Source organism: Scomber japonicus, chromosome 6 (assembly GCF_027409825.1).
Source record: "Scomber japonicus isolate fScoJap1 chromosome 6, fScoJap1.pri, whole genome shotgun sequence".
In the NCBI taxonomy this organism is placed as follows: domain Eukaryota; kingdom Metazoa; phylum Chordata; class Actinopteri; order Scombriformes; family Scombridae; genus Scomber; species Scomber japonicus.
In genome coordinates this window covers 4,432,158-4,450,935 of record NC_070583.1, presented here as the reverse complement: position 1 = coordinate 4,450,935, position 18,778 = coordinate 4,432,158, and the positions used below count along the sequence as shown (strand labels likewise).

Below are 18,778 nucleotides of genomic sequence, written 5' to 3'. Positions count from 1 at the left end.
TATGTGGTGCTCACCGGAAAGTTTCTCATGCAAAATAAAACTCTTTCTAGTGGAAACAACTTCCGGTTCCTGGAAAAACAACATTCAGTTTTTCTAATTAGACAGAAAGCTAGCAGCAAAATACACCTGAAACTACCCTCCATCAAATACGGCGGATGATCCTTTTTGCTTAGGCACTTATCTTTGAAACTTACAACATTTTTGCAAAACTCTATATTAGGAACCAAGAAGTAAGGTATTGAGGAAACAGGAGTGTAGGTTAGAAATAGGGTTTTACAAACTCTGATCTGTAATAAAGTCATAAAGGCAATAGAAGAGTGCAGCAATGTAGAGACCAGTGTTTACAGTTTGGCACATTTGGTAAATGCATTGGCTACAAGTGTTGATTTCAGAGATGGAGCTTAAAACGATGATTCGGCATAATTTCGACCTAGCATCAGGCATATCGTGTGGTCTCGCGAGACACCCGCACAGCACTTCTAGAGATCTGTGCGTGATTGCGCGACATTTCGACAATGTTTCCAGCTTTAGCAGTAGCAGCAGAGTAGAAGCCATCAGGTAAGTGTTATTTTAATAAACTCCTGGTATACTTACAAAATTTCCAATGGATGGATTTATGAGTAAAGACCCTATTTGTACTACTGTAGAAGTTTGATAACAATCCAGACATTATTAGTGGGGTCATTTACCAGATACACTGGTGGTCCCGTTAGCGCCCATACTAAGACATTCAGCTGATAGCTCTAACTCCACCAATTTGCGACCAAATGAAAAAAAAGGGCTGAGGTGGTGTTTAGATAGACGTCATGGTGCATATGACACTAGGTCGAAATTACGCCGAACCATCGCTTTAAGATAGTATTTAAGCATTGATAAAAAAAAAACTGTAATACAACTAATTGAAACTGTGACTTCACTTCTAAAACCAGCTGCTCCTCACTATGATTACATGTTAGTAACAGCAGCAAACAGCTTGTGTCATTCAAGTTCAAGGACCGATTTTAATTAAATTACAAAAAAAACATACTTTGTGACTCTCCTATCTGCTTTTTTTTTGCTCTCAAATTCCTGCCTCCACCTCAACACAATGGAGGTGACAGAATTATGTGCTGCTTACAGAAGAAGCAACATCTCTTTCTAGAAAAGATGTCTTGTTTTCAGGGTGATGTGCACAGATCTCAATGTTGAGAGTTTTCTTAGGTTTTCTCCCAATGAAAAGTGTTGGCTTAGGTTCTGTAAGGTCTATGGATTATCCTGAAACTCTGCTAAACTATTTTTCTGTACTGTGAGCGCTACAGACTAAATCTCTGACATATATGGATAACCTTACACACATCAAACCATACGTATCTGCATGGAGAGTCACCAGGTCAGCCAGTGAACTATGGGTTAATGTTGAACCTGCTGACCTCCACCTTGTAACAGCTTGCCTATCTCTCGCTGGAACAGGTGAGGTGCAAAGCTGAACTGTAACTGGATAAAGAAAAAAAAGGTTTTCTTTAATGCTGCTACTCAAGGAGGATTCAAGTTTACCAGCGGTCCTTTCAGCATGCAGCAGAGACAGAAGAGAGGGAGGGAGGGAGGAGGGTGAAGAAAGGGGACAGAAGGATAGTTGAAGGCAGGAGGAGATAGGAATCGATCGTGGAAGTGTGTTCCTCCCTACCAACAGCGAGGTTAAAGGAGAAGCCTGCGCAGAGGAATGTCCTACTGAGTAATTACAAGAGCACCTCTCTTAACACACACAGCTGACCCGGCTTTCATGCCTACCCGTGTTAATAATCAGTGCTCATAATGAACAGAATCCATAGGTCTGCTGGGTTAAGGTCCTCAACAACCTTGCTCCAAGCAACAACAGCCAAGAAACAGCATGAAGAGACTCTATATGGTTTGTGCTGTTTGAGCCTGCCTGTGCTACGCTACTGCCCCCCTGTGGAGGAAGAAGGTAAAAGCTGCAGAAAAACTGAACTAAAGAAACACCCTTAAGGTAAAGTTAGTAATTTATTAGGTATTTTACTTTTTTTTTCTTCCATCAAACCAAACTTTGTACGGCACTTTATATATAAAAAAGACCAAAAAGACAAAAAAAAGAGAACTAAATAATGACTCAATAAAAACCGGAAGTGAGGAAACGCTGTCATAACTCTCATGAATCTGCAGTGAGGAAATACAAATATTAAGAATACCCAAATAAAATCAAAGGTAATAAAAGCTAATAAAATGTAATAAAGTAATAATAAAATAAAGTCAGTAAAATAGAAATGTTATAATCAAATGACAAAGAGGAAACTAAGAGGAAATGTGATGAGGCAGACATAAAAGGTGGAAAACAATCAGGAAATGTTTTCTATTTCTAACACAATAAAATAAATATGTGAAGACTCAAGATACAAAATAGATTTTTATTTAGACTTGAGTCATATCAAACTGAATGAAGGTGATCCATGTTGACCTCCAGTGTGATAGACTGCTGAACACACTCTTCTACTTCAGCACACACAATAAACAATGTATAAATACTACATCTTATTAGAATAATTCAAACTCCTGCAGGCCTGACGAAACAGTACAGTTACACAGTAGCTGTAGAGTTCAAATACTTTTACTTTTTTTTTTTACTATTGTTTTTATTGCTTGTGTACTTATTTATTGTTCCCTGTTCTTTTTATTGATGCTCTTTCTATTTTTGCTGCTTTTAGTGGCATATTTACTATAACAGCTGGGATTTATGACTGATAATTAGCCTTAGTGAACCCTCACCCTCCATAACATCCCATAACATACACCAATTGTTCTCAAAGTGGGGTCCGGGGACCCCCTGGGGTCCTTCAAATGGTTCCAGAGGGTCCCCAGCGAAAAGGGGAATAATTTATTTTCACTATAATTCCATCCATAAGTAACATTATGACACAATGTAAGACTTTTTTAAATATACACAACATCAACATTTCCCAACAGTAGAATATGAAGATCCCACCAGAGAAAAGCAGAGAGGCATGTTTTATGAAAAAGAACCTCACCATACAAATACATTATGAGAACTATATTAGATTCATTTTATAATGCCCATCATAGTTAATAAACATGGTTCATTCATTAGTTTCTCTCTCTGTGATGTCTCCTCACTACCATGCAAACCAACTTCATCATTACTCATTAGTAATTATTATAATATTATTGCTCATTCAAATAACAGAAACAAAAAAGTGTTTCCTCTCACCTCTACATGACTTACTCATCATGATGATGTGCACATTTCCAATTTTTGTCTTTTTTTTTAATTTTATACGAGGCAACCTTGGGTTTTATTATATTTAGAGTCATAATTTATAATCAGCATGTTATCCTGAGCTGCAGTGATGCAATCAGAGTGTAAAAAACCTCCAGTAATCCTGTCTGGAAGTGAAGAAACTCATCAGCATATCAACCATATCTAAATGATCACTGACTTTTCTGCATTTTCCTTTCTTTGGATTAACTTTTTTTTCTCCTCCATATTACTGGTTTTCTAAAACTTGGTCATGGTACTTTATCACAGAAATCATACTTGTGTCTACTTTTTGTTGGCTGGAATGTGGAAATGATAACAATCAGAGCTGGAGAACATTCAGAGAAGTGAAATAATGACATCTGCTTATGGACAATTGGAAAACATTTGACACACACACACACACATCATGTAATATATCAGAGACCAGTGAGAAGGCTTGTATAGTAGTGTCTATGATGAAGGCACACAGCGGTCACACAGTCCTTGGAGCTCTTTGTATTGAGTGTCTCATGATAAAACGGTTAACCTCTCGCTCACTTCCCACAGCTTCTTGGCCACGGCGTCGTCTCGTCCCTGGGCCGCCACCCGCTGCAGCGCGCAGTTAGAGAAGTAGCGTCCGCTGAGAGGCTCGATGCCTTCCTGCAGGGCGCAGTGCAGGGTGGTCTGACACCCGCCGTCAGGGTCCAGGAAGAAGAGCTTGGCGAAGGGCATCATGAGGAGCTGCTGCCACAGGCTCATACTGCGACACAGCTCTGTGTAGACCACTCCTGAGGAAGAGGAGAGAAGAGAAGAGAAGAGAAGAGAAGAGAAGAGAAGAGAAGAAAAGAGAAGAAATCATCCACATAGTTATGATGTTTGGCTGGACTCAGGGGCAGATGAATAGATTAGGGGTCCCAGGGTAAATATGAACTGTGGGCCCTTTGAAAACTACTTCATGTAACTGTTTAAACAGATTTTTTGTTCTGTTTCTTTTTTTCCTCTTCTTTTTTTGTCCTTATTTTTATCCTGTTCGATCAATCACTAATTCACATTGTTTAAATAAAGGTTTGAGAATCGAAAAATATGCTCTATGTACATAGGTAAAATGAAAGAAGTGTGATAAAGGTCAAAACTCAGGATGAATGCCCTTACTAGTTGAATTTATATTCTGCTTTTGTACCAACCTAAATATAACTAAATACTAACTGTAACACTACAGTACAGCTGTGAAGTGCTTTGATCTCCTCATTATCTCTGTGGATAATAACAATCCTACAGGTTTAAATTATGACCACCAGTTTCAATTATTACTATACTATATATTACTATAATCACATTTAGTCCGTGATTTTGGCAGATGGCTAAGAGTACTACAATACCCATGAGCCTCAGCTGCTGTTGCTATTGAGAAGAAGCCAGTCAGAGGTGTGAATCAGAGAATTAGTTTTCTCCAACAGCCTGATCGTGAGCTTCAGCCACCATTCGAGGTGCATGTGACTGAATTTTAAACATGGTGATTGGCTGTTTTCTAGTTGTGGTTGATGAGCTGTGAGGTCAAAATACAAAGAAATGTCAAAATACTGATTTTGTAACTTTTTCCTGTGTTAAACTTCCATATTACACACTTTTAAGCATGTATTTCTTTGTAGTTTATTGCAACTTGTGAAGTTATTTCTTGATGATCTTCACAGTAAAAGCATTTTTATGTGAGTACTTTACTGTGACAATGGAGGTTTTATTGGATGATATATTGTCTTAGAAATGATTGCGATAAACAATATTATTGTCATTTGAAGATCAAATTTATACCACTGATATAATGATAATATAATAATAAAAATGTTATTTATATAGCACCTTTTAAAAACAGAGTTCACAAAGTGCTTTGACACACAAGCAGTACAATACAAACAAACAAGCACACAACACAGAGAGCAGTAACAAGACTGACATTAACAAGAAAAAGGTAGAGGCCAACGAAATACAGTAAGGAGTACAATACAATACAGTAATGATACAGTAAGTAAAATACAGTAATGATCATGTGCAGTCTCCACTCAGGACATACACAGTGAGGAATGGAGGACACTACTTGTTTAGCCAATGTGACATGAATAGCCTCTTAGCTGCTAATGTGAAGTGTGGCAATACTGAGGTCAAAGGTCATGTCCATGTATCATATGATAAGTTAGGGCTGGGCGATATGGACAAAATCAAATATCACAATATTTTAGACCAAATACATCGATATTCATATTGCAACAATGTAGAGATGATTCTTAACCCTTTCACTAAATATTTACACTATGAAATCTTTGATAAATAATCATCAGTAATGTGGATATAATGAGAAAGTGAATAAAAAGTAAATAACAGAACAGCTAGAGCAGTCTGGTAAGTTCAGAAAATTACATCATATTACAGTAATGCAGCATTTAAAACCAGGAAAAGACAACTATGATGATATATCACAATATTACGATATCCAAAATCTAAGACGATATCTTGTCACAATATCGATATAATTTCAATATATTGCCCAGTCCTATGATAAGTCCATATATAGACATGATGATGTTGATAATTATGTTATTGTAAGATAAGTCCATAATGTAATAATTGTGTCAGACCTAAATGTAAATGTTGATTAATAATATAATTAATATCACAGCATTTTGGGAAACAGACTTAGACAAAAAGACATTTTAATGTGGACAAACACAGAATAGACAGCAGAGTAAAGGTAGCACTGACCTGGGTGGAGGCTGTAGCAGGTGACACTGGTTCCCTCCAGCCTGTTGGCCAGCTCTCTGGTGAAGAGCACGTTACACAGCTTGCTGTTGCAGTAGGCCTTCAAGCTGCTCCAGCTCGACCGGCCCGACACTAAATCCTTGTGGGAAGCCAGCAGAGGGAAGTCGATGTTACCGAGGTGATGCAGCAGCGCTGCCACGGTGACCACGCGACCCGAGCCGCTCTGCTGCAGTCGCTCCAGGAGCAGGTTGGTGAGCAGGAAGTGACCCAGGTGGTTCACCCCGAACGCCACGCCGAAACCATCCTCAGTACGTCCAGGACCCATCACACCTGAAACACAGCTCAGTCATCTGGTTTCCTGTTCTTTTCTTCTGAATACATATTGTTTATAATATGTAGTGTGTAAAGGGAGATTCTGCCCTGTTTTAACATCCAGACCTGCGTTGTTGATGAGGAGGTCCAGTCTGGGTTCAGTCTTCAGGAAGGTTTCGGCAAAGTTTCGAACAGACTTGAAACTTGCCAGATCCAACTGCATGAAGAGCACCTGAGTGTTTCCGCTCTCCTGGAACACCAGAATACCAGATTATCAGACCTGAACCATACTGAGTGAAAAAGAAGCCTTGCTGATTTTTCTACATTTGGAAATACTGAGAAGAAAATGATGATTTATAGTTGTGAAATGCTTCCTGTTGTCTTAAATGTGTGAAATCAGGTCATATGACAGTTACTGTGGTCATGTGACTACCACATCCTGATGCCACCTAGCTGCACACAGCTCAGATTGTGGGTATAAAGTAGTACAAGTGACTTTATCTGTTCTTAGTATCAACAGTCATGACCACAATTGACTATTTCATGCTATCCAACACAACATGGAATGCACAGCTGGCACCTCCACACAACACTGTGGCTCAGTTTCTCTTTTTTTACGGCAGTTACATCACTGTAATGAGAAGGCAAAGCTTCTCCTTAATGCTTGAATGTGTCTGAATTCTGTTTAAACTGACAGAAGCTACTTTGTGTGACACCAGCTATATAGCTTTTTTGTGAGTAATCAATTATCAAATCTGCTGGCAATTAATTTTCCGTGGATTGACTAATTGATGAATCGACTAATCATTGCAGCTCTACTCGGTTGTAAAAAGCAGATTAAAAATGAATCAACTGCACTGATTATAGAAATCTGTCATGATATTTAAGGAATCTGGTGCCAGCAGAAACTTGTAACTGATGCGTAAACAAGTGTCAGACCTGCAGGACTTCAACATTAGGTTTCTTACTCTGCGGATGTCAAAAGCAGCAGCTTCAGCTTTCTCCTTGTTGCGGCAGGCTAGAATCACTCTGGCTCCTCTCTTAGCCAGATCCAGAGCCGTGGTCCTACCGATACCTGTGTTACTTCCTGCAGGAAAAAATACAATCACACACTGAAAAATAAAACTGACAACATGGTCTGCAAGTTAAAGACATGTAACTCTCAGTCATGGATGTATTATAAGAGCTAGATAGAGTTCAACTGATCAGCCTTGCAGACGATTTTTTCCAGTGGTGACTCATGGTATTACAGTAAAAAAATCCTCACTGCATTTTCCCCATAGACCACCACTGTAAAAGACACATCAAACTGCAAACTAGGCCAATCTTGACTCTTCCTATTATGAACTTATGATTCACGAAAGTTGTATATGTGTAAATGTTTCCTTGAGCTGAGAAAAGCTATTCAAAAATCTCTGACATCATCACAATGTAAAGTTTGTGGGCTGAATGGGAACCAGCAGGGACACACATACATATACACATACACATTATTAACAATAAATAATGAAGTGGTCTGCTTGGGAACAGCTGTAGCTCCCAATTACCTTCACACTGGCTTTTCTACTCATTTCAACATTTTATTTTCATTTGATAAAATTGCATGGTGTGATATTAACATCTGATGTTATGTGATATTGAGTTATATAAATAAATAAATAAAACTGGACTTGAACTGGCTATCTCAAAAGTTAAAGTTGTGCATTAAAAATGAATGATAAAAGTTATAGATGGGTTAAATGAGTACACTGTGGTGAAATGAACCAAAGTATATTTACTTTCCATCGTGCATGTTACGTGTACTTTTCATTTGATGATGTTTTCCTACCTCTTCTCCTCTAGATAGATCATTTTTACTGCACGTTTATTTCACAGCTATACTTTTCAGATCAATATTTTATACATGGTCAGTTTATAAAATATAAAATATGCTGTGTTAGTTGTATATTTGTTTTTACTTATTTAATTTTGAATGTAGAACTTTAACTTGAAGTGGAGTTTTTTTGTTGTGGTATTTCTAACATTTGAAGAGCTCAAGTAAAACATATCAGTACGTTTTCACCATGGTTTTCACACACAAACTACTAGTAGTGGCGTCGCAGCGGGTGTATTCTGCGCTAAGGCCGCAGGGGGCAATAATGAGTCCAGTAAGGCTTGGAGCAGCAGAAAACAAACAAGACTCTAAACGTGACTTGGACAAGCGACAAAATGACATTTATAATTTATCGGGATTATTTCTAAACTGTACTTTCCTGTTTTACAAGATAAATACTTCAGGGATAAAGAATAACTGCTTGGTTTGGAAAATAGATGTGTGACAGTTCACTTGTCAGCAGTGGATAACAGTGGAGCACTGTCTCTCTGTAAGCAGGAAGTGGTAACGCTAAGTGACGCTGGTTACCTGTGACAATGGCGGTCTTTCCCGCCAGCCTCATAGAATTTGAGCATCTCGCTCCTCTGAAAACTCCATAGTAAACTATCACATAGAAAGCAACAGCTGCTGCTGAGAAGCACAGCAGCACCGACATCACTGTCGTCGTTCAGTGTCACCGTAAAACTAGCATGCTACTTCCGGTGTGAACTTTCAAATTAAAATCTTTTTAAGGCGAATAAAACATTTTCAATTTGTTAAAAATGAAATTTGTATGCGTATATGATGAAAGTGCTGTCATGTGTTTATCAATAAATGCGTGGACACATCATTTTTGGTAAAGGAGTCAATATAATTAAACATCAAATTAAATTTTAATTGTATTAATAGCTCACGTAATTTGTTTTGAAGGCAAAATCCAACTTTGACAATTTAATCACCTTCCGGTTGGGCTTCCCGGCCTGCAGATGTCGCCACATAGCTTTAGTTCAAAGAAGATATGAGAGTTTCTCAGTCAAAATACAGAGCAAATTAAAGAGCTCGTGTGTCACAGAAATGTAAACCTTGTAATGTTTTATGAGTATAACAGGAGTTTATGACTCAGTGTTGTCTTTGCAATCATCACCAGCTACACTTTTATTAGCCTTGCAGAGGTGGGAGAGAAGAATAATGAATAAATAAATAGTCTTTTTTGTGTGTAGAACTGAAGAGAATTGAAGAGTAAACCTTACATGGAGTAGCTAATCCTACCTGTTATCGGTAATCCAGAAACTACCCAGTACTATATAGCCTATATATTTCCTGAGCTGGATGATAATTTCTTCAACTTTGTATCTAGTTATGCTGAGTGATACAGATGGTCCAGTGACAATTGCTCCTCCGACTGCAACAAAGCACTGCTATTATACATAATTAAAGTTGTAAGAGCAGAAGATAAGAAAGACAAGCCCTAATATATTATAGCACGGTGCTGTAACTAAAACAGAACATAAAACTATGAAAAGTATACAAGTAATAATCACAAACAGTAAAGTATATTTAATATTTTAAAATCAGTACACAAAAAATCATGTAGTTTCATGTGAGCTACTCTCACTCTGGTAGAGTGAGTAGAATAAACTAGCTAACTGTATGTAAAGTAATGTAAACTAGCTAACTGTATATAAAGTAGTGTAAACTAGCTCACTGTATATAAAGTAGTGTAAACTAGCTAACTGTATATAAAGTAGAATAAACTAGCTAACTGTATATAAAGTAGTGTAAACTAGCTAACTGTATATACAGTATTGTAAACTAGCTAACTGTATATAAAGTAGTATAAACTAGCTAACTGTATATAAAGTAATGTAAACTAGCTAACTGTATATAAAGTAGTGTAAACTAGCTAACTGTATATAAAGTAATGTAAACTAGCTAACTGTATATACAGTATTGTAAACTAGCTAACTGTATATAAAGTAGTGTAAACTAGCTAACTGTATATAAAGTAGTGTAAACTAGCTAACTGTATATAAAGTAGTGTAAACTAGCTAACTGTATATAAAGTAGTGTAAACTAGCTCCACCTCCAGCAGCTACAACAGTAACATGCTGCTCTAACACTAATGCTTCTCTATTAATAATCTAATGATGTCATACATAATAATATGAAAATAACATAGTCATCCATAAGAACTCAGTGTTCTGAGTGTTGGTGCTGAATACAAAATTTGTACTTTGACTTTAATACGTTAACTACATTTTAATACGACTTTAATACGTTAACTACAAGTTAAGGAGCAAGGTATCGTTATGACTGTACCAATGATCATTCCCAACACCTGTTGGCAGTTCTCATAGACAGTTGCAACATAGTTTCAATAACTTTTCTCATAGCTTTGGTATATAATGCTTTTTTGAGGCCTTGCTCACAGTTCATTGTGTGGCAGCACCATGCCAGATCGATATACCATAAGTGAAGCTCTTGATTAGAGCAGGAAGTGTCAGAAGATAAAGATGAGTCCATCGAAACCATGGTGGCAAACATGACCAACTTGGAGGGGAAACAGATTTTTTCAAGACAATTGGTCACTTGCTGCAAGAGAGAGAGGTGGAGGAGACAAAAGGAAGAGGTGCAGTCTGTGTGCGCCAAGAGATGTGAAAACAAGCATAACGTGCCATAAATGCAATGCATATGTTTGCAAGGCACATGCAACAACCTGAAACCTGATTTTGATATCAGTTTTCAGTTTCATCTGATAGACTGATGAACATTGTAATGTTATTGTTCTTGTTAGTTGTTCTTTAATGTATAAAGACATTGATCATTGAATATTGTGAAATTGTCAAGTGTAGTTTTGGGATAATTTCCTTTGGTGGAATGGTCATTTTTGACCGGGAACACAAAGTTGTTTAAGATGAAATGAACACAACATGAGGGCTAGAGGATGAATAACTAGGACGGCCAAACCACATTGAAGAGAGCCATTAGTCTGTGTATAAATATGTCCTTTAAAGGCATCCTGCAGGGAGAATTCAAAAGGCCATGACAAACAGATACATGTCCTTATTCATACTAAATGTTTCTCATTCATAACACACACATGCACAGACAGGCCAACACAAGAAGTGAACTCATGAGAACAGAAGTCTGGAGCAAATCTTTTTCAGCATGTTGTAAAACTCCTGCTCAGTTCTAACAGTGGCTGCTGCAGCTGCTGCTGCTGTGTGGAGTAAACAAGCAACAGGTAGCACAGTCACAATATAAAATATATACAACTGTGTTGTACTCATGACAGTAAAGCTGTCATGAGTAAGAGTCAACAATCAGGCAGTTGACTTTTTACTTGTCGGTTTGTTGCATTTACAGAAATGAGTGTAGTTGTCCTCAACTCAAGTAAAGCGTTACCTTCCACCTCCCCAAGCTGAAGAAACCAGCCTTATTTTAAAAACTAAATGTGCAGGTATGCAAAGTACAGGCTGAGGCATGACTGTCATGGGCTTTACAGGTCATACACCAAAAACCATAATGGTTAGAGAATTACTCTCCAGTGATCTTGAATATCTGTTGTAAGGTTCATGGCAGTACATCCTCATGATGGTGCAAGAAGAAAATTCAGATGATTAACAAATGATTCATCTTCTGGGGAACATAAATATTTGTTTTTATTTGTAATCCATTAAATAGTTAAGATATTATGGTGTGAACCAATCCACATGCTTAGATTCATAGCTACTCCTAAGATGTATTCGACAAAACAAAAGCATTTTGACTGTATTGAACTTCTTCATTTAGTCATTCATTCATAAACATCCAAACTTGTCCTGTAAGTCCACTTTTAAATATCACTGTGAGTCAAAGGGACCAGAGTCAGTAATTCAACATACACAATACATCTGTTTAATATCTGGGGATTTATTACATAAAATAAACTGTGACATCATCATTCATTATCAACATCTTATGCAAACATACTAAATAAGGACACATATTTAAACAGTGCTGTAAAAACTGCTAAGTCATGATAGCCTTTCTAGTCAGACTGGATGATATCTCAGGAGAGGAGTGGCAAGGCAATGAGGGAGTTGCCAAATTTGTACTTCTACATGAACCTTTGCCTTACTTACAGCCGGTGATCTTTTCATGCTATCAGACTATGAGGACGCCTTCCATATCTCTGTCTTTAATATAAAACAATGGCAGCCCAGTGTCTGGAATCCAATATGAAGCTTTTTATGCAAGACCACACAGTCTCTCACTGAGCTCCCACAGCTTCTTAGCTGCAGCATCATCCTTGGCTTTAGCATAGACTTCTCTCACAGTACAGTTGGAGAAGTAACGTCCACATAGAGGTTCGATGCCCTCCTGGAGAGCACAGTGCAGGGTGGTCTGAGCTCCCTGGATGGTGTTTTTGAAGAAAAAGGCAGTCACAGGTATCAGGAGGGTTTGCAGTACTGAGCTAGTGTTCCTGGCCAGCTCAGAGTTGATAGCTCCTGCAGAAAAAAGAAAAAAGTTCATTTAACTTTAACCAGGTGCTTTTTCCCCTATACTACCATTAGAAACACCGCAAATCCACAAAACTTTTCAGCTTAATATAAAATTTTAAATTCACATAAAGATTCCAAGAAATATTGTCATGAGGTCTTTCCTAATGATTCCTCTCCTTCTCCCAAAAATGTCCTTTACATGGAATTCAATATAAATGAAATCCTCAATTTGCAGTCAACTGAATTAAACTCGCTCCACATTTTGGAAACACTACACAGGCAATGATTATTTCCTGTTTCAAGACTGTATTTCATTTTTAGCTAGAGGTGCATGGTGAGATGCTCTGACTACTGACCTGGATGAAGGGTATAGCAGGTGACCTTGGTTCCCTGCAGTCTCTGGGCCAGCTCATGTGTGAAGAGGACGTTGCACAGTTTACTATCACAGTAGACCTGTGCAACCGCAGTGAAGGACGTCCCCAATCCCAGAGCTTTGTGGGTGTTCAGGCAATCAAAGTCAATTGTTCCAAAGTTATGTCCCACAGATGACACATTGACCACCCGGCTTGGTTCACACTCCTTCAGCCGGTCCAGCAACAGGTTGGTTAACAGGAAGTGGCCGATGTGGTTGACACCAAACATCATTCCAAGTCCATCCTCTGTCCGTCCCTGCATGTAAACCCCTGTGACAAAAACATGGAACACCTTTAATCCTACTCTCAGAAACAATCAGGCATTGTCTGAACATTCTGTCTGTCTGAATATTACAAATCCAAGCACAGTCAGGGATAGTTTCAGCTTATTACAATTTAGGCTTAGATGCTTGGAGATAGACATGAGTGACTACCTTTTAATGGCAGATATATCTTTGCCCATTTTAGATATATTTTGTCCATATGACTAGACCTAGTATTTTGCCATCACATGTAATAATCTGGGTCTGGTTTCTGTAACCAGCTCCACTGAATTACCCCAAACTTTGAAATTCTATTCATGTGTTAATATATGCTTATTACATAAAATATCAAGCTGGAATGTACAGTCTAACCTGCATTGTTGATGAGGATGTCCAGTCTGGTTTCAGTCTTCAGGAAGTTTTCTGCAAAGCTGCGAACAGACTTGAGACTCCCCAGATCCATCTGCATGAACACCACCTGACTGCTGCCACTCTCCTATGAGATATACCAAGCTGCTGTATAACTATATAATGTAAAAAATGTCATTTGGGTAAATACACTTGATTTGTCTGTTAATTTCATCTCTGTTGACTATCACAAATAGTTTCCATAATGTCATGGTGTTTTGTAATAACTTTACTTTGATTGTAGATATCAGCGGTCATCCATTTCCAATATGATGGAGCCTTACATGTGGGTAGATTTTGCTACAACCAGTACGTATGGCAAACAGTAACATTCTGTGGTAGTACACACCAGCTCATTGAACAAGACTTTACGTTCAGGAATGACAATAAACAAGTCTGATTTAATAGAAAGCATGATAGATTTCCTCACCCTCTTGACTTCTTCAAGAGCAGCCTCTCCTCTCTGCTTGCTGCGACAGGCCAGAATCACTCTGGCTCCTCTTTTAGCCAAGTCTATGGCTGTGGTCTTCCCAATGCCTGTGTTACTGCCTGGAGGTGAACAGAGGACAGGATGTGTATTTTGTCATTCGCAAGGGTAAAATTCATGGAAACTGGAAATCACTCCAAGTCCATACCTCCACGAAGCTTCACAACCCTCTATCCGTGTAATTCAGACAACAGAAACAACACTAACTTTTTATCAATTTTTGAAATATTTAACAAGAAGATCAACTCAAACACATTATTGTCTTTAAATGAGGACCTCATTTAATGGTAAATGGACTGCACCTATATAACACCTTTCTAGTCTTCCGACCACTCAAACTACTAAGCCACATTCACTCATTCACACACACATTCATATACTGAAGGCAGGGGTGCTCATCAGGAGGATCTAATCATTCACACATTGATGGCACAGTCATTGGGAGAAAGTTGGGGTTCAGTTTCTTTCCCACAGAACAATCTAGCACCTGGACTGGAGGAGCCAAGAATGGAATCTCCAATCCTCTGAGTAATGGACAATCTGCTCTACCTCCTGAGCCACAGTTACCCCTTATTCTTTAAAGTATATGTTAAAAAATATTAAAAAATGTAATGTCATGTTGGGTTTTCTAGGCTGTATTTCCGTCAATTGGCATATTTTGTAAGTCCATATATATATATATATATATATATATATATATACATATATATAAATATATATATACATATATATATATAATACTCTGTGATTTCTGCCAACAGTACTGGATTGTCCTACACACCCTGGACACATTTAGTGTATATAACACAGCAGTAAACAAACCAGAACAAACCTGGACTTACCAGTCACAATCACAGTTTTCCCATGCAGCTTTGCTTTGCTTGTGCACCGCTTCCCCTTCACCACAACATGACGGTAAATGTAAGCAACTCCCACGACGACACCCACTACTAACAGTAAGGTAAACATTGTTTAGGGCTCCTTCTCTTCACACCAGACTGACTTCACTGAGGAAGTCAGGCAAACTTATCCACAAGAGAGGTTTGCCTTCAGGGCTTTCTGTCAGAGAGCCTTTCTAACAGAAAGCCTTTCTAACAGAAGTCCAACCCCTTTTTCTCCAGCAGCCAATGGAATTAAACAAGGCTTCAACCAATTTTTTTTTTAACCTTTATTTTAAAATATTAATAACAGTTCCTTTTTTACAGTGATGATCTGGCAAATGGCAGAAGACACTTGAAAAGTGGGTGAAGGGTAGGAGACAAGAAAAAAAAAATCAAACAGAAGTTAAACATTTACAAGTAAATCATTTTATTGTAGGCTACTTGGCCACAAATATTTGGCTGCAATAACTGACATAAATGGGGGTGATTATCTAAGAAGAGTCTTATAAATGCTTAAACCAGTGCAGCTTACAACAAGTATGCAGAGAGGGCCATTTAACAAGAGAATACTGAAAGCAGTGGTGTGTTTTGAATGGGGCATTAGTAGCAAATCAAGTAGCAGAATGATTGATTGCTAGCTTTTGAAGCCAATCTATAACTGCATCCATGTTGTTTTAATTACCAGCCGTTTCCATTTTCTCCACAAATGCAGCTTCCAACCAACCTTTCAGAGGTTGCTTCACTGGTAAATACTAAAATTATTGAAGTTATACAATGTGATTTAATACAAAATACTTATTGGTTACTGTGTCGTTAAGCTACTATAGCCTATCTGTTATCTGTATTACTTAAAGGAAAATGAAATCAGTGTGATTTAAATAAGCAAAGGGTTAGGGTTAAATCCTTCAAGCTTAATATTTGTGCATTAAGACACCATCAAGTATATCTATATAATAATATGTATTTAAATGTGTGACTAAACAAGAAAAAGTCCACATGAAGGTAAAATATGTCATTAATTATGAATAAATATAAGTTGAACACATTAAAAAGGTGCTTTGGGAACTGTTTGTTTGGGATTTTAGTAACAGCACACAAGGCAACATAAGCTATATTTTATTTGATTCAGAATGGTGTACATCATCACCTTTTTCAACAGGTAACCAGTTTAGTACAGCTTAAACTGTTACATCCTCATTCATGATCAAAGGGTATACATCTTATACAAACAACACACAAAATAAGAACTGATGTGAATATTTAAACAGTGCTGTAAAAACAGCTGAATCATGATAGCTTTTCTAGTCAGACTGGATGTCTTTGTTTTCTCAGGAGATAAGTAGTGTGGCAATGAGGGGGCTGCCACCTGTACATAAACCTTTGCCTTACTTAACTTATGATGGGATCTTTTCAAAACATTGCCATGAGGTATTTCCTGATGATTCCTCCGCGGTAGAAAATTGAATGGAAATCCGTCCAATAGACATTGAAAAAAAATGGTGCTTGGTGTCGCAAGAAGAAGTTTACTCGATGACCACTCAAGTCATTTGGATACATGATCTTGGCACCATGAACATCTGTATAAGAGATTTATCATCTAAGAACCGTGAATGTCTGTCAGAGTTTATGTTAACATTTGTCAAGATATTTTAGTCTGGACCAAATGTGGTTGACGCCTATCAAATTCCTGATCTGTCCTCTGTCCAACCCTGTAGTTAAACACCTGAGACAAAAACATGGAACACCTTTAGCTGTGTTCTCAGCAAAACGCACATTCAAACATACACACCTATTTCCTGACTGAGCATGACAATGGTCCTTCTGTTACAGTAGAATGAAAGGACGGGGACTCACAAAAGACCAGTTCCAGACCATGTGACTAATGAGGACAGATCAGTGTGGTCAGATGTCATAGCAGAAGCAGACATTATTAGTTAAGCAAGTCAAGATGGTCTGTCTCAACTTTGTACAACATTCACAGTAACACACTTTGATTCATCACAGTGGACAATGTTAAAGCTAGAATTACATAATGGGTTGAACTCTTCTCCTCTTCTCCCTCCCATCCAAAATGATAAAATAGGAAAGCTGCACCACCTGCAGACCTACAGATTCTGATTGCATAAGAGGGTGGATTGTCAGTCTGAACTCACTTATGTCCCACCCTCAGTGAATCGAGGGGACAAGTAGCAAGAAAGACCAACTCCAGTGAAATTGTTAGGCTATCTGCTGCAAGAGGAACAAGGACCACTACTAGTGGCAGAAAGACTCTCTGTGAGCTTCTTTTACTCATCCACAGGACAAACACCATGGTTTAAATATGGTTACTCATTAACTCATGATTGTTAACCTAAATCAAGTCAATAAAACTAAGAGTCATATGCCCTTTGTGGTGTCATTCTATTTACTTGCAGTTTGTACCGGCCCATACCCTTTGAGAAGATCAAATTTACTCACAAATTTTGCCAAACCTATATCCATGGTCGGATACCATATGGGTAGTTTAGACAAGTGCCAGAAAGGGGCCCTCAATGATCATAGAAAAAAAATGTGCATGCTTTTTTTCTTTTTGTCTGACTCCATAGAAATATGACACAAGGCTTGACCCTTTCCTTTGATGTTGATAATTATCGTCACTGTTGGAAACCTAGTATGTCCAAAAGAAAGTATGGAGTTACAAGGTTTCCTCCCAAAAGCAGCGTAATCCAATCAGAATAAAATAAAAGCTGTTTGGGTGACAAGAGCTTCAGTGCCCAGGGGCCCTGGGAGTATTAATGCAGCCTCGAACCTACCTGATCAATATAATCTTACATTGCAGGAAGCAAATACAAACAATATACGATAGAGTCTGTAGGCCTCAAACTCTTATTTCCACCCTTGTTCAGAAACGCTACTCTAAAGGGCCAATACAACCAGTAATATTTTTTGTGTGTAGTCTTTTCCCTTTTATACTGCATTTCTATTCATTTCTGCTTAATTTCTAGTCATATTTATTTCTTGACATAAAACCTTTTCAACAGCACCCACCTTTACTGTGCTGCTGATTGACCTGAAGCTTTTAATTGTTTAATTTATTTGGATTCTCTGTTAGTCTCCTAATTATAACCTGACTCTAGAGCTTCCCTCCTCTTTAGAGTGATGTTAGTCATGGAGCCCACACTGAATGCGGATGTGAACATTTTTTTTTTGTATCTGACCTTAGACTTTGATTGGACTTTAATTGACAGTAGCACAAATCAATGAACAAAAATTATGTTATTGTGCCTACTTGGCATGTGTGACCATTTTTCAACTCAAAATAATGTATAATGATAAATCAATAATACAAAATGTGACCAATAAATGAATAATGACGTATTATCATAGATTAATATAATTATAACTTTATCAACTGTAGACTATAAAACTGTAACACAACCTGGCTAGAGGCAGCTGATCTGTGGTAAAAACCCACATATTTAACCAAACAGTAGTTTGTTAGTTCTTAACAGTATTCAAGAAACAGTGACAGAGTGTGGTTAGCTGTGTTACATCAGCCATTGTGATATTTGACTTGCATATTTGATACATGCAGGACTAAAATAGGCATCTAAGCAGATTGTGTATTGTGTGTGTGTACAGCTTATGACTTGTGATTAGAAACAATGGGAACCTGTCTACTTGCTAAAAGGCAATTTACT

General features: G+C 37.9%; 2 protein-coding genes across 2 annotated transcripts; both read right to left on the bottom strand.

The window, feature by feature from the left end:
• Positions 1-3,736: 3,736 nt before the first annotated feature.
• Positions 3,737-8,838, bottom strand: LOC128361061 (dehydrogenase/reductase SDR family member 13-like). The gene is made up of 5 exons (XM_053321624.1): positions 8,712-8,838; positions 7,279-7,397; positions 6,437-6,560; positions 6,002-6,328; positions 3,737-4,035 (listed from the first exon to the last, which is right to left on the bottom strand). The coding sequence occupies exons 1-5, from the start codon at positions 8,836-8,838 to the stop codon at positions 3,776-3,778; spliced, it is 957 nt and encodes a 318-aa protein (XP_053177599.1). The 3' UTR covers positions 3,737-3,775.
• A 3,218-nt stretch (positions 8,839-12,056) lies between these two features.
• On the bottom strand, positions 12,057-15,265 carry LOC128361059 (dehydrogenase/reductase SDR family member 13-like). Its single transcript, XM_053321623.1, has 5 exons — positions 15,060-15,265; positions 14,161-14,279; positions 13,695-13,818; positions 13,003-13,329; positions 12,057-12,652 (listed from the first exon to the last, which is right to left on the bottom strand). The coding sequence occupies exons 1-5, from the start codon at positions 15,184-15,186 to the stop codon at positions 12,393-12,395; spliced, it is 957 nt and encodes a 318-aa protein (XP_053177598.1). The 5' UTR covers positions 15,187-15,265; the 3' UTR covers positions 12,057-12,392.
• Positions 15,266-18,778: the final 3,513 nt, after the last annotated feature.